This window comes from Camponotus vicinus, unplaced genomic scaffold (assembly GCF_025532165.1).
Source record: "Camponotus vicinus isolate PSW18456_S1 unplaced genomic scaffold, iyCamVici1.0 SCAF_2, whole genome shotgun sequence".
Lineage (NCBI taxonomy): Eukaryota > Metazoa > Arthropoda > Insecta > Hymenoptera > Formicidae > Camponotus > Camponotus vicinus.
In genome coordinates this window covers 4,928,827-4,946,282 of record NW_028141956.1, presented here as the reverse complement: position 1 = coordinate 4,946,282, position 17,456 = coordinate 4,928,827, and the positions used below count along the sequence as shown (strand labels likewise).

At 28.8% G+C, this 17,456-nt stretch overlaps 1 protein-coding gene and 1 long non-coding RNA gene across 4 annotated transcripts; both read left to right on the top strand.

Annotated features, from left to right (window-relative positions):
• Positions 1-22: 22 nt before the first annotated feature.
• On the top strand, positions 23-3,976 carry LOC145967226 (uncharacterized). 2 transcript variants are annotated; one of them, XR_014437314.1, is made up of 3 exons: positions 23-307; positions 2,479-2,591; positions 3,618-3,976. It is a non-coding gene; the product is annotated as an uncharacterized LOC145967226 (long non-coding RNA). The 2 variants fall into 2 exon arrangements; XR_014437315.1 differs by having other exon boundaries at positions 2,479-2,680.
• Positions 3,977-13,184: 9,208 nt separating this feature from the next.
• On the top strand, positions 13,185-17,328 carry Dnk (deoxynucleoside kinase). Of its 2 annotated transcripts, none has more exons than XM_083091895.1 (4): positions 13,185-13,330; positions 16,052-16,251; positions 16,513-16,762; positions 16,854-17,328. In XM_083091895.1, exons 1-4 carry the CDS (start codon positions 13,318-13,320, stop codon positions 17,180-17,182), a joined length of 792 nt encoding a protein of 263 aa, XP_082948021.1. In that variant the 5' UTR covers positions 13,185-13,317; the 3' UTR covers positions 17,183-17,328. The 2 variants fall into 2 exon arrangements, with proteins under 2 accessions (XP_082948021.1, XP_082948022.1); XM_083091896.1 differs by lacking the exon at positions 13,185-13,330 and adding an exon at positions 14,461-15,006.
• Positions 17,329-17,456: the final 128 nt, after the last annotated feature.

Here is a 17,456-nt window from a genome sequence, read left to right as displayed (position 1 = left end):
AAATAACAAATACAATGTTTTATCATGCGGAAACATTTTATTGGGCTTCTGCACACAAGACGCGGCAATGCGTTCCGTGCGGCGAAAGCTGACGCGATAGCCAATCAGACTTCTGCTTTTTCGAAAGAATAGATATATAATTTCCGCCGCACGTAAAAGTTGAACTCGATCCAACTTTTGTCAGAGAGAAGACTGAGAGGTGTCATGACCTGCTTTTAGGTTGATCCCTGAAAGCGATACTCCCTCTATGGACATTGAAAACGTGGACATGAACTACAAAGCCAATGTCCATGAATGTTCTCAGAAGGTAATATATAATGTGCACAATTTCTGGTTTTGTTCCGTGCTATGTGTACGAAATGCCGGTAGCGCACCAGTGCTGTATAACAAGATACTTATGTATGTAAATTGATAGTAAATAAATTATTTAATCGCGAAAGCTACTGTAATATTCAAAGATGAAATAAATATTTTTCTATATTTATTGTCATATTTATATCTTTTTATTTACAAAACACAAAATGCCTGCTGTGGGATAAAAACATTTTTAACCGTATTTCTATAAATCTTCTTAATTAGCAGTAAACTGATCTTTGATATTTATCAATCATTTTTTAAATTATTTAAAAATTTAATTATTAATACATGTATAGAATTTGTCAAATTAATCACTGATTCTTCTGAAGTTTTTATAATTAAGACTCGAAAAATATAGATGTTGCAAAATATTTTAAGTCTTTTCCTTTATATAAAATATAAAGAATTCATATGTTCCATTTTAATATAGCTAACATTATTTTTATATATTTTTATTATAATTTTCATACCAACATAATATTTTTATGCTTAATATAATATTTTTATGCATAATATTTTTATGCTAAATACATATTACAAAATATATGACAAAATATAATACAAATTTAATATAAAATATAATTCGAAATTTAATACAAAATAATTTATTACATGGAATAATTTATTACACGAAAATGTCCAAAATATACGTATAAAATTTACTAAAAATTTTTACATAGTCCAGACGAGACTGATCAACGAAGATTAATTACGTGACATTTATTATTAATAATAGATATGCAATAATAGAATTTAATAAGTTTTATATAACATAATAATCGTGATCAAAAAAGTCATTAATAAAATTATTGATCATTTCTTCGATTGTAAAAGAAAGTATTTGCATTACTGGCGCATTTTATATAGATTATCAAAGGAAATATTCAAAATGAAAAGATAGAATAAACTTCGAAATCAACAATTAAATTACTAAATAAATCGCGATTTAAAATTCGCGAGAAAACGCGACGAATAAATAAATCGAGAATAATCGGAATATTCGCGATTGCGAGATACGCATAATTTTTATAATATGATAATCGAAACCATCAATAGACACGCGTGCGATATAATTATTATCACACAATGATGATAGACGAAGATATTTTGACAAACAATTGTGATCCGTATTGTTTATGAACATAAAATTCACTGTCCGATTTATTTGCGATTAATACGCGACTTTATACAAATTTCACGATTGAGAATAAAATACATATACTATTTCGCGCATGATTAGCTGAATAAGATGAAATGAGCTCTATAAGCTTTAAAATATAATTAAAAATCGCGTGTGGCCACGTTTAATAGAAAATAACGGAACGAATGATTTTCAAAGTCCCTCTAATAATCGATATAATTGTAGAATTTAATAAGATTTAAATAATGTAAAGAATCAAGTTTAAAACAGTCATTAATAAAGTTATTGATCGTCTTTTAAATTATAGAAGAAAATATTTGCACTACCAGCATTTTGCACGAACTATTAAAAACAATATTCAAAGACGTGGAAAGATAAATAAAGCTTCAATGTATAAGTCAACGATTAAATTATAAGATAAATCGCGATTTAAAATTCCCGAGAAAACGCGACGAATAAATAAATCGATAATATTCGGAATATCCGATTGTGATATGTATACCTTTTATAATATAATAATCGAAGCACCTCAATAGACATTATAATCGCGCGCGATATAATTATCACATAAATGCGAAGATATTTTGACAGACAATTTGATGACTGTAATATTTACGAATACAGTACTCACTGTCCGAGTCAATTGCGAATCTTTATAAGATAAATCGCGACTAGAATTCACGAGAAAACGCGACGAATAAATAAGTCGATAATATGCGGAATATTTGATCGTGATACGTATAATTTTTATAATATAATAATCGAAGCTCTTAATAGATACGTGCGCGATATAATTATTATCACGTAAATATAGAAAATCGAAAATATTTCGACAAACATTTGAGGTCTGTAATGTTTGCGAATATGCAATTCAACGACCGATTTACTTGCGAATTTTTATAAGATAAATCGCGATTTAAAATTCGCGATAAAACGCGACGAATAAATAAATCCATAATATTCAGAATATTCAATTGCAGATACGCGAGTGACATATCGGTAATCCGATAAAAAGAGGAGTGATCTTAAAAATGGAGAACGATTAACATCTTGTTTCTACATCAGATTTGGCAAGATCAATCTGCGAAGAAAAGTTAAGTGATCCATTAAACGTCGGGAACTTCACTGTAGGAGGGGACGAATCCCGGATCTTCCGGACTATTCCCAATAGCAATGATTTCAGTAATAAATCAACGACAATTATCCCTCGTCATTATCTTCAATTCACGAAATTGATATTCACGTCAGAAAACATGTTCTTCCATTACTAAGAAATATATTTCTTCATTGAAAATTAAATGGATATAACGATTTTTTTTATAGAAATGTGATTACGAACGATTATATTTATAAAATAAAATAAATGAAATAATTTTTAATATATAATTAATTCTAGATTAATTCTCTAGATTTTTATTCTTATAACGTTTAAATTAATAATTTTTTTTTCTTTTAATCAATATCTTACTGATATAGGGGTACCTATTCGATTCGTCTCGAAATTTTTAAGTATTCGCACAATTTATGTAACATTCATGTATAATTTCGCGTATATATAATACATAATATTATTAAAAATTATAAAAATATTTTGGTTACGTTAATTTGTGCATGTATTTTAATATACATATATATAAAATGGTATATACCTAAAAACTAATATTCTAAACTGGCGATGGATGTCCAATACCTGCAAATAGTTTCTTAAAAGAAACTAAAAATTAATATCCCCAGTATCTAGAAATAATTTTTTCAAATGAGATAATTAATTAATAATTAATAAAATATATTCGTTCGTAATCATTTTTATCAAAAAATTAATAAAAATTAATTACAATATGAAATTACTTAAATAATTATTTATACACAACGCTATATCCATATTTAATCTACTATTAAATCTTTCTGGCATTATATAGACAATAATAATACTAATCCTAATAATGATAGAACATTTTTTAATAAAGAGAAGAAAAGATATATTTCTCTCAACTAAATATATATTATTTAAATTAATTCGACGTTAAAGAAGCGTACCGTTGAATTACTACCGAAATCATTGCTTCCAGAAATTGGGATTAGTTCCAATCTTATAATAAAAATTCCCAATTTTTAACAGGGCATCGAACTAGACGTCGCGAATGGATTTCACAAGAATCGGTGAGAAATAATTCTTCATGATGAAAATCGTTTCTACTCCTCGATGGTACGAGTCACGCAACTTTCATTAACGTTTATTTAACGGAAAGAACAACGATAACTCTTTTATTAAAACGACAATCTCGTCTAAGAACGTGAAAAGAACGCGGGAAAAACACGGTGATTTCGCAACCGTAATTTATATATGAATATTTTCCGATACGAAATTCGTAAATACAAATATAACTGAAAAAACAAATTATTAAATTCATAATAATTAACTCGGGATTCTATAATATCGAAGGTGATCGTTAAATTTTGTGAAGCTAGTATTTAATCGTTGACTTATCACATCGAATCTTCACACTCTTATTCGATAATTCTTTATATCTAATTAGCAATATTTAGGAATATTATCTAACGAGATGGACAGCGATAAAATTCTTTTGTTAAAATGACAACCTTGTATAAGAACGCCAAAAGAACGAGCATGATATTTTCGCAATCATAATTTATTAATTTATTTTACGAATATTCAGTTTCGCGCGATATAGAATTCACAAATATAATAGATAAGTTTAACGGAAAGCATATCATTAAATTTATAATAATTGACTTGCGATTATGTAACGAAGGCGTTCGTCAAATTTTGTAAAGCTTATATTTAATCATTAATTTAGCATCAAATTTTTATATTTTATATAAAAATTTTCTGATTTTATTAATGACTCCTTGATATGAAAATACAAACAGTTACTCTTTTATGAATATTTCAAAAATATATACTATAGAAACAAATACTTTAATTTAATGAATTACTATTATGTAATCATTATACGTATACTTTCGATAATTATGCGTGTAATTTACATAATAATTTACAATCGTAAATACAATTTCATATAATATAATTATAATCATAATTGTATTGTATTTTACAATTAAAATATCAATATCAGATTATAATTAAAATACAATTATAATTATTTACAATTTACAAATTTATGATGCTATCAATGTCAAATAATAATATTCAATTTATTCAAATATTCAATAACATCAATAATTTGATATTGATAACATTAACATTTGAATTTAATATTTAACGTGATACACACATATTTTTAAGTTATAAAATATTATATTATAAATAATTATATTTTTAAGTTTTAAAATAAAATATAACATGTTAAGATATTTCTTAAACGTTAATAATAATGCAATTTCTTTAATATTCATGAAGATAATTTTGATAATTTAAATTTCATTTTTAAAACATTTTTATTTTAAAACATGTTATATTTATTTTTACAATATTTTTAAAAATAAATTCAATTTAATTAAAATAAATTTAATTTACCCCTAAGATTATTGGAATATTAAAAGAAAGAATGAATCTTACCTAATAGCCCTAATAATCCTAGTATTAAAGAATTTTAATGATCTTAATAGCCCTAACAACCCTAATATTAAAAGAAGAATTCTAATAATCTTACTTAATATAGCCCTAACAACTCTACTTCCTGATTAACTAAAATTATTCGAGATTTGTGGAACCTATTTCTAATCATCACCTAACCAATCATGTATATATTTTAATCGCGTGCCCTAACCGCGTACCCTAACTGCGTGCTCTTCAGGCCAGTTGAACCTACCTTTCGTTGATCCTGGCCATTTTCTTTCTCGATCTCTGATCAGAGATCGAAAAAGGAGATAGACACTCCTTCTTTTGCCGGATAATTACCGGCAAATGAGCGTGAAATATTTACGCTCATTTAGTAACGATCGTTCCATTTTACGATCGTTCGTTAAATATTTGAATATAACTTTATTTTAACTGAAATAAAGCCAAATTACTACAAATTTCTATATATTTTATATTTTGTAATAAAATATAAAATTAATTTGTGTATAATTTTTATCATATTACAAATTATTTAATTAATTAATCATTTGACTTTATATTAAGTTAAAGTAAAGTTTAAAAACAATATCTACAAACAATTCTACGATGGATGAGCTATAAGTAATTAGAAGATAAGTGCGCGTTATAAGAATAAATTAGCATAAGAAATTGATAAAATTGATAAAATTGTTAATGCATGTTCTTCATTTAATAAATTAAACAAAATCTTTATAAAAAAATCTTTTCTTGATTTCTTCTATTTTTAAATAATATTTCAATATATTTTTGTAATAGATGCAAAGCATTTCGAAAGAACTTATTAAAATTTATTTAATTTAATCCATCCTAGCTCATTCATTTTAAGGCAACGGATTTATCTACAATCTACAATCTACATCTACATCTACATCTACAATCTCTACGAATCCGTTACCTTAAAGTTAAATAAAAGTTTTTCCCACTCACCGACACTGATGCGCAACAGCGGAGTTGTTGTTATCGAAGCTAGTTGTCTGTAACATACAAATATAAAATTCATTTATAATAATGCTCACAAAATGCAATCAATATTTAAAAAAATTTTTATCGCGCGGAATTTTATATCCGATGTGTAAAATAATAAGCAGATAAACACGTATGAAAAAATTTTATAAATTTTTGAAACTATTTTTTAAATAGAAAATTTTATGACTTTTATAAAAATCTATTTTTTTAATTCATTTAAATAATAAGACCGAATTATTGTTTGTTTATAACAAGTTAACGATTTATAACAATTAATATATAAATAATAGATATTCACCATCAGGTTGCTCCGCCGGAGCCTGATGCCTCTCCCAGGCCTCCTCCTCCTCTCAGTCTTGGACGCGCGATACTTTACGGCACTACCGCACTCACGAGCGATATTTTTATCGCTATTTTCGCACTTTTACGCGCGATACTGGACGGTTTCCGCACTATATCGGTACGATAAAAAATTTTCTATTTGGTCGCGCGATGTATATACTTAATATGTATATACTTTGAACGGCACTCCCGGTTTCGGTACGAGCGAAAATCCCATTTCACTTACGAAAATCAGCTTCGAGTCAACAGGTAGGGAATGCAACGATACAACGAGCAAGGACTAAGCCCAAACCGGAAAGAAGACGAAACGATGGACGGAAATAGAAGAAAATGAAGTTCACCAACTCTTTTTCGCGCATAATTATCCTATCTCGTATCGAACCTGGACCCGCTAAGCACGATTTCAGGTACTCCGCCCGGACATATTATGCCTCCCGCGGTTGCTATATGCTACACCAGGCTGGTAGACGGCAAAAGAAGAGGATACCCACATTTTTTAAATGCTAGCTTGCAGTGCGTGTGGCTGTAAACGAGCAAAGAGAAGGGACCCATTGACGACCATTCCGAGCAATCGATCGAGTTCTAACTAATTCGGGCCGAATCACTTGACGAAGCACGAAGCGCGAGTGTACGTTGCATAGCAACGTGTGCAAACTCGAAATCCTAGTTAGTTGGCATCGGAAGTAGAGACTCGTGACAATAAATGAAATTGGGATTTTATATGAAAAGTCCAAAAGTTCCGCGAAAACGCGACGACGCGAGAATACTACAACGTGAAAACGCGGTAACGAAGCGCTTGCCGTCCGCAGCACGTTGACGACACCGACGACGCGAAAGGGTACTTAGCTTCCCTTTCAGACACCTTAAGGTTTATCATAAATAGAAAAATTTGTGATAAACCTCAAGGCATCATCCAAGTACTAAGCCCTCCCACCACGACAAGGTGTACCCCATGGGAGGGTTATATTATATATAATTTTATATATAATATAATGTAAAATTTATTTTGTAATATACTATATAAATTTTAATTCGCAAATATAAACGATAAATAAAAATATAAAAGATAAAAGAAAATCTATTATATAAAGCAATGTTCAAAATAATTGATTTTAAAACTAATTATTGCGCGCAATTAATTTTTACTTTTAACTAGATATATTTTAATGTTATAAATCGCGTAATAACAAAATAATTTATATCTCTTAGATATAAACTTTTAAAAATATGATAAATAAAAAAATTTCTATTTTTTTATAAATGAAATATTTAAATATATATATTAATATGAAATGTTTTATAAAATATAAGAAGTATCTGAAAATATTAATTAATAAAAAATTTTATAAATGTCTTAATTATTTTAAAATAAAATGGAATATTTTTTATAAGTATATGTTTTATGTATGTTACAATTTAAAATCACTATTGAATCACTAAGAAATAAAACGAACGCGCGCGACACAATCGGTATACGCTCGTGCACTCGTAACTAACAACGTGAGTTAAGATGCACAAGAATTTTAATAAACCGGAGTAACATACAAGAATTCAGAATAATCGTAAAACGGATCACAAATAGACGTGCGTTCGCACAGCTTGACAGCTGGGCTCAGACTTTCTGACAGTCGTTGTTTATAACAATATCTTGACAACGCGCGCGGAAACGATCTTCTTCGAAAGAATTCAACGGGTGACGAATACATTCAGCGGGACGGGGCGCGGGGACGCAACAATATAATAAATAATGAATGTGATAAATAATTTATATTAATGACTTACATCATATCTCTTATTGGTCCATCCATTTCCAAAACCTCCTTTTTTCTTTTGCTTTCTTCGCTTTTTCCTCGTCGATACTTCAATCCTCGGTGCACTCATTTGAATTCCTCGTTGCACTTACACTCATTCACGAAAAGTTCTTCGTTGCACTTGCAATTGTGTTCAGAGAAAGAATTTGATAATATATGGAACGTCTCACATCACTACTTCACTGCTCAGGAGCCACTGAGCGAATGATCGTAAGTCAGAAACATTATCGCGGTACTGTTTATATCGCCAAGGTTGACTATGTAAGGAAAGAATTTGATAATATGTGAAACGTTTCTCACGTCACTACTCAAGATCACTGTGCGAATGATAATAAAGCCATGTAACATATTAACAATAGCGCGATACTGTTTATCAAGGTCGAACACGGTGTTATTGATAATTCTCTCATTGCCGAAATATTTTCTGTAATATAAAATATTTGTGCGAGGAATATTAAATTATAGAAGTATTTTAATTTATTGATTAAGATTAATTGATTATTTATTAAACTATTAATCATGAAGTCTTTCGTTATGCTAATTATTTACATTTATAATTCGATTGTTTTATTTCGTGTTACCATTGTAATTAAACCTATACTATCCGTAGATAATTAATATTACACTGCGCTCACAAATATCACAAAATATCGCAATATAAATAAACCTAAACTACCTCTAAATACAGAATAATAATCTGAGTTCCAAGATATCGCAAAATATCGCATTGTAATTGAACCTATACTATTCCTAGATAATTAATATTACACTGCGCTTATAAATATCGCAATATAAATAAACCTAAACTACCCCTAGATACAGAATAATATTCTGCGTTCCAAGTTATCACAAAATATCGCATTGTAATTGAACCTATACTATTCCTAGATAATTAATATTACACTGCGCCTATAAATATCGCAAAATATCGCAATATAAATAAACCTAAACTACCCCTAGATACAGAATAATATTCTGCGCCCCAAGATATCGCAAAATATCGCATTGTAATTAAACATGTACTATCCCTAGATAATTAATATTACACTGTGCCCCCCAAATATCACAAAATACAATTTATGATGTTATCAATATCGAATAAAATGTTACGTCCTCCGGGGCGGCCTTTGCGTTATCTCGCAATAGAGGCACTCACGTCCTCTCACTCACTCGCGCCCGAAATAAATCAAACGTCTTAGGATGCGAACGGAATTTATTAAAAGAAAGAGATATGACAATAAGACAAGATATAATAGCTCGAGATTCATTAATACAAGCAGCCGTCGGAGTATACGTTCTCTCGGCACAACAGCTCGGTCGCAAATCGAATATGGTGCCAGAAAACAACCGCACGCCGGTTGAAAATAAACAGCCCTCCTAGCGATGATGTTCAGGAGATGAAAGGAATGAAGACGCTCAGAGAATGATAAACCAGGGACGTAACAATATGTACTCGATTTATTCAAATGTTTAATAACATAAATAATTTGATATTAATAGCATTAATATTTGGACTTAATATTATAGCTATATATTGATTTACATATACATATGATATATTTTTAATTTTTAAAATTAAATATAACATGCTAAAATATATATTGAACATTTATAATTATGCAATTTGTTTAATCTTCTTGAAAATAATTTTGATAATTTAAATTTCATTTTTAAAATTTTTTTAAAACTAAATTTAATTTAATTTTTTAAAAATAATTTTAATTTATTACAAAGAATTACACGAAAGTATCCAAAATATACGAATAATATAAAATTTATTAAAAATTTCTACATAGTCCAAACAAGACTGATTAGCAATGATAAATAACGCGATATTTATTATTAATAATCGACATACAAGAATAGAAATTAGTTTTATATAAATAACGTTTAAACATAAATAATCGTAATCAAGAGTTCAAGAGTCATTAATAAAATTATTGATCGTTTTTTCGATTGTAGAAAAAAGTATTTGCATTATTAGCGCATAATACAAGATAAATATCGATTTAAAATTCGTGAGAAAACGGTAATGAATAAATAAATCGATAATATTAGTAATATTCGATTACGATATGCATAATTTTTGTAATACGATAATCGAAACCACCAATAGACAGCGCGCGACATAATTATTATCAAACAAATACGAAGATATTTCGAGACATTTGAGATCTATAATATTTGCGAATATAGAATTTATTGTTCGATTTATTTGGGAATTTTTAGAAGATAAATCGCGATTTACAATTCCCGAGAAGACGCGACAAATAAATAAATCGACAATATTCGGAATATTTGATTGCGATATGTATAATTTTTATAATATAATCGGAGCGCGATATAATTACTATTACACACAAGTGCGAAGATATTTCGACAGACATTTAAGGTCTGTAATATTATCTTAAGGTATGTAATATTAATCTATAATATTTGCGAATTTATTTGCGATTAATACGCTATTTTATATAAATGTCGCGATTGAAAAAATACATATTGAAAATATATATTGCATCTCGCGCATGATTAGTGAAATGAAATAAAATGAATCTTAAGACTTTACAATTTTAAATATAATTAACATATAATTAAAAACGCGCGTTGTTCGCCACGTTTAATAGAGAATAACGGAACGAATGATTTTATCAAAGTCCCTCTCTAATAATTTAACTATCTAACTATATATCTAACTATCGATATATTAGTGGAGTTTAATAAGATGTATATAATGATTTAAACAGTCGCGATTTTAATCATTAACAAAATTATTGTCTTTTTAAATAGTAGAAAAAAATATTTGCACTACTAGCGCAGACTATAAAAGACAATATTTAAAGACGTGGAAAGATAGATAAAGTTTCGATGTAAGTCAGCGATTAAGTTAGATAAATCGCGATTTAAAATTCGCGAGAAAACGCGACGAATAAATAAATTGATAATACACGGAATATTCGATACGTGTAATTTTTATAATATAATAATTGCGAAGTCCTCAATAGATACACGCGTAATATAGTTATGCTGTCACATATAAGTGCGAAGATATATTTCGACAGACATTCGAGGTCGGTAATATTTGCGAATATAAAATTCACTATCCGATTTATTTGCGATTAACGCGCAATTTTATATGAACGCCGCGATTCAAATAAGATACATGTCCTATCTCGCGCATGATTAGCTAAATAAGTTAAAATGGAAAATTTTTATAATATGATAATCGAAATCATCAAGACGCGCGCGCGATATATTATTATCACTCAAATTATCACACAATTTGTGAATAATCGCGATTAAAACAGTCATTAATAAAATTATCGATCGTCTTTTAAATAGTAGAAAAAAATATTCGCACTACTAGCGCATTTTGCGCGGACTATTATAAACAATATTCAAAGATGTGGAAAGATAAACAAGGCTTCGATGTATAAGTCAACGATTAAATTATAAGATAAATCACGATTTAAAATTCCCGAGAAAACGCAACAAATAAATAAATCGATAATATTCGGAATATCCGATTGCGCGATATCTATATTAATTTTTATAATATAATAATCGAAGCGTCCTCAATAGACACGCGCGCGAAATAATTATTATCACACAAAAGTGGAGATATTTCGATAGACAATTTGAGGTCTGTAATGTTTGCGAATATACAATTCATTGACCGATTTACTTGCGAATTTTTATAAGATAAATCGCGATTTAAAATTCGTGATAAAACGCAACGAATAAATAAATCTATAATATTCAAAATATACGATTGCGCATAATTCTTATAATATAATTCCATGTTATTTGATACGCGATTGATTTTAATAATTTATTATTATTATTATTATTATTATTATTATTGTTAAAACTACGTATACATATTCAATATATTAAAGCAGTAAAAATACATATTTAAAAATTCAGTTCAAATTTAACACTTTAACGTTTTATGTAAAACTTTATTTCAAATTCCGCATTTATTTTTATGATAAATTTTTATTATTGGCTGCGTTCAGCAGAAAAAGCTGCTTTGCAACTGTTGTAAAATTCGTGAGCTTGATTGGTGTATGCTCTTAATTTTGACTGAATCTAAGAGCATACACCAATCAGATTCACGAATTTTACAACAGTTGCAAAGCAGCTTTTCCTGCTGAACGCAGCCATTGTTTTATATGCTAAAAATATGCAGCAAAAAATGTTCTTCCTTCTTAAAATAAAATTACGCAATTGTTTCATAAGAATGTATTTCTTGTGGCTGACGATCGTCGGTGGCACGGAACAAAACCAGAACCCATATATTTAAATTGGCTGCGTTCAGCAGGAAAAGCTGCTTTGCAACTGTTGTAAAATTCGTGAGCTTGATTGGTGTATGCTCTTAATTTTGACTGAATCTAAGAGCATACACCAATCAGATTCGAATTTTACAACAGTTGCAAAGCAGCTTTTCCTGCTGAACGCAGCCATTGTACACATTATGGGTCTGTTCTTTTTAGCTGCACTGCTACACTAGTGCAATAAGTTAGAAAGAGACAAACATACTTTCTTTCACTATATGTTATCCTCTGAGAACATTCGTGGACATTGGCTTTGTAGTTCATGTCCACGTTTTTAATGTCCACAGAGGGAGTATCGCTTTCAGGGATCACCTAAAAGCGGGCCATGACACCTCTCAGTCTTCTCTCTGCTTTAAGTGACGGAGTCGTAAGAAATTAACCAACCACAGTTGAGAATGTGAAAAGAATAATTGAATACGATTGGTTAGTTTCTTACGACTCCGTCACTAGGTGCATCCAGAAACACAACCGCTCACTGAGCGGCTAAGTAGCAATTGAATGTGATTGGTTTCTATGTTTGAATTGACCAATCACATTCGATTGCTACTTAGCCGCTCAGTGAGCGGTTGTGCTTCTGGATGCACCCACTTAAAGCAAGGTTGTGGACCAAGCATTACCCCTCAGGCTTCACTCACTGCGCAAAAAGGGTACTTTATGCTCCGTTCATGTATTTTTTACGTCCATGGTTGCATCAGAAATGCGCAAAAAATGGAAGCCGCATAGCGGCGTTGATGTATTTTCTGTACGAATTTCGAGTATGTCGCAGTTGTTTAAGCTACAACGATGGCTTTCGTCAGTGAGTACAATTATTATCTGATAATGTATCGTTGATAACGTGTCAATGTCAATGCTAAATACTGTGTGTGTGTTACGTAAATAACACATGGCGGCATGTTTAATTATTAACATAACAATAACAAATTGATACATCGTTAACGAACATGGTAAAAATATATAAATTGCATAAAATCATTACTGCGCTTGTATCTTTGCGTCATTGCTTAATTAACTGTAATAATTACACGTATCAATAAATGTAGCTTCCGAGAAAATGCAGACGCCGATATCAGTCAGTGACGTAATTAGCTAAGTACTCTTTCGGGGCATTTGATAATCTACTCTAATGATTAATCATCTGTTAATGCACAAATGTATGTAAAGTTTTGTCTACACAATTACAAGTTCATTAAATTATAATTACAATATTTCTATATTTTCTTTAATATTGATAAGATTTATTGAGAGAGCTAATGGATTCATGATAATTATTTTTTGAGAGAGCTAATGGTTTCAGTTAATTGATTCTAAATTTTCCCTTTTTCTTCCTTAATTACATATCTGATCAGCAAATGATGTAATTAAAACTTGATTGAAAGATTCTTTAATCATTTACTAGTCACTTTTACTGCGCTTGTTATAATCAAATGCTGATTAATAATATGGTCCAAATATTCTTTTACAAATAAAATCTAAAGAAAAATCTGGAAAAGGGGGAACTATCTTTTCCTATTTATATACAAAAAGATGTTAATATGTTGCACGTGTATTCCTTTATATATAAAATCATGTTTCATAAAAGAAAATGTAGATATAATAAATGTAGAATACGAACAGATAATCTGTTGGAAATGTCATTTGCATTTATTTTGATGGGAAAATTTTGCAATAGTCTTGTCCGTTATCCGTTTTATCATTTAGTGTGGTCAAATATTTTAATAAAAATATTAATTAATTGAGAAACTTATATTTTTTATCTTTAAAAATAAATTTGTGTAATTCTACTACTATTACATATTTTGCATTAAAATAACTATTTTTCTATATAAAATAAATTAATTAAATTAAACGTTATAATTTATGTAATTGATAATTAAAAAAGTATTAAAAGAATTTATGTTTAAACATATTTCTTTTTAGAAAATTCTTAGAAAAATATTAGCTTTAGGGTCCTGAAAATATTGATACAGCTCTGAAGTAGAGGGCACTATTGTCATCCAAAATCGCGCATGACCGTTGAGATAGGCTGCGTTCTATTTGAACGCTTACACGCTTAAAGCATCATTCTGTCTTTGTTGCACATCGAATATCAAACGAAGATAGAGCGACGCTTTCAGCGCTGAAAGCGTAAAAAGGAACGCAGCCTTAGCTTCATAAACACACTAAAGACACGTTCCACTTGACGCTTGCAATGCTCGTGGAATCATTTCATCCTTGTTGTTCACCGAAAGTTAAATAAAGACAAGTAATGCTCGTGACGTTGCAAACGACAAGTTAAACGCTCCAGACAAATGGACATTGCCCCGCAACTTTCCCGCCAAAATAGACGCAAGCGACATCTGTAACGGATCATGAACGTGCGTTTTACTGATACAAAACCTGTAATGTAATTTATTGTGCTCTTGTCGTTTGGTAAATGTGTTACTCCTTTCAAGAGAAAGAATAGAAAATCAGCGATTTTCCATCAATAGTTTGGTTCGTATTTTGAATCAGCGATATATATATATATATTTTTTTTTAATTTAAGTTTTCGTTGAACTGAATTAATCATGCAACGGTCAAATTTTTCCTATAAGCAAATAAATATTATACTTTGCATAATATAACGAAATGTCGCGTAAATCGAGTGAAAATGTGAATGTAAAATTAAATTTATTAGTGAGAATTACTATACCATATATGTGCTCTTTTATTATAAAATATTTTATTATTTTTTTCTGTAATCGTATATTTTGTACATTTTATCACATCTTAAAATTAGTCGATTATTTTTTTTTATTAAATTGTAACGAAGTTAATTACTTTAATTATATTGTGTACAAATTTATTAATCTTAATGATAAGTTCATTCAAGTGAATATATATTGTTTTTTAATACATTTACTGTGCTCATACGAAACATATGACTCTCAAATATTTTTGTATATATAAAACCATACATCTTTAAAAATTGATAAATTCCTATTATCATATATCAATATAAGTAAAAAAATGAAAACTGCAACATATGCATTTTATATAAGAATAATGAGATTCATATAAATGTATATTAATCTAATAAAATATTATTTATATATTATACATATGTACAAATATATATATTTTGTATATAAATAATATAAATTCTGAAAAAAAATTTTTAATTAGATTTTTATAAATGAAGATAGAATTGCTTAATTGATATATGTATATATATATATATATATATATATATATTTAAGTTGATAACATTAATATAATGAATATAAGGCTATAAATAATTTTAAATGACAGCACTGAACAAATATGTCAAGAATCTAATTAATCATTTAAAATATATATGATATGATATATATTTTTTCCATTACATCATAGTTTTAGTTACAAAATATAAACATTTGAAACTTATCTACCCTCTTGATAATCTAATTCTAAGTAGAGTTATCTTGTCTCCTTGTGATATATTTTTTAATCTAAACCAAAAGTATATCTTTTATGTCTTCAGTATTAGACAGTGAAATCAAGTACATTGTCTGTTCAGGTAAATCAACTCTTGAAGCTTTTATAAAAATGTCTGGCTCTGTTAGCAAACTGTATAAGCGGCCATTCACTGTATGTGTTGAGGGCAATATAGGAAGCGGTAAAACAACATTTTTAAGTCACTTCAAAAAATTTGACAATGTTACTGTACTGGAAGAACCAGTTGAGCTTTGGCGTGATGTGTCTGGAACAAATTTACTGGTGCGATAAAATATTTTCTTATATATTAAGTTGATAGTATAATTATTTAATATTTTCTGATAGTTTGACTTATGAAGATTTCATTATACGAATATTAGAAAAAATTCTTACAGAAAATTGTTGAAGATATTAAACATTAAATATAATATATGATGTTGATAGATTTTACTTTATTAAATTATGTATAATATATTTTTGATGGCAAATTTTTACATATTTAATAATGATAGAAAAAACCAACATTATAATGATACATTCTAGGAATTAATGTACAATGATCCACCTCGTTATGCTTTCTTGTTTCAATCTTATGTACAATTGACCATGCTACAATTACATACTTGTAAAATACCATCGCCATATAAAATTATGGAGAGATCTGTTTATAGTGCAATGTGTTTCATTGAAAATTTGAAGCGTAAAAATATATTGCATAATGCTGAAGTTACTGTCTTAGAAGACTGGTACGACTGGTGTTTAAAAAATGCCAATATAGAAACAAATTTAATAGGTATATATAATTTTATATATTTTATGAAAATTTGTTATTATCAAAGAAGATACATATCATTAATTTCCTTTTTTCCTTATTGCCTGAATAGTATACCTGAGGACAACACCTGAAATTGTGTATGACAGAATGAAACAACGAGGTCGAAAGGAGGAGAATGCAGTTTCATTGGAATATCTGAAGCAAATTCATCAAATTCATGATGACTGGCTTTATCATCAAATTCTGAAACCGGTACCAGCGCCGATCATAATCATAAACGGTGATCGAGATCTCCATGAAATGATAGAGGAATTTGATAAGTGTAAAAATGAAATTTTTAGCAAAGTAATAGAAGATAACGATGCAAATAATACAATAATTACAGTACCACAAACAAATTGCGTGCTACCGGAAATTAAAACAGGAATTTCAGATTAAAATGAGTAGAAAAAGCAAGGGATGACTTTAATTTACATGATTAAAATTAATGTCATGCATTTATATTAATTTTTGCAATACAAAATTTTAGACACAGGTCCATATTCTGAATCCTCTTTTATCGATAAAAGTGCCTCTAAAAGTGGCTTATAGCCAATCAGAAGGCTTATAAGCCACTTTTAGAGGCACTTTTATCGATAAAAGAGGATTCAGAATATGGACCATAGTATAATTTTGTTGTTGCATATATATTTCTTTTCATATTTTTGTATAA

What these genes read in the sequence shown, in the direction of transcription:
- Dnk (XM_083091895.1), top strand. An exon ending in TGTCTGGAACAAATTTACTG is followed by an intron (nt 16,252 to 16,512) that starts GTGCGATAAAAT and finishes GATACATTCTAG; the next exon opens with GAATTAATGTACAATGATCC. An exon ending in TATAGAAACAAATTTAATAG is followed by an intron (nt 16,763 to 16,853) that starts GTATATATAATT and finishes TTGCCTGAATAG; the next exon opens with TATACCTGAGGACAACACCT.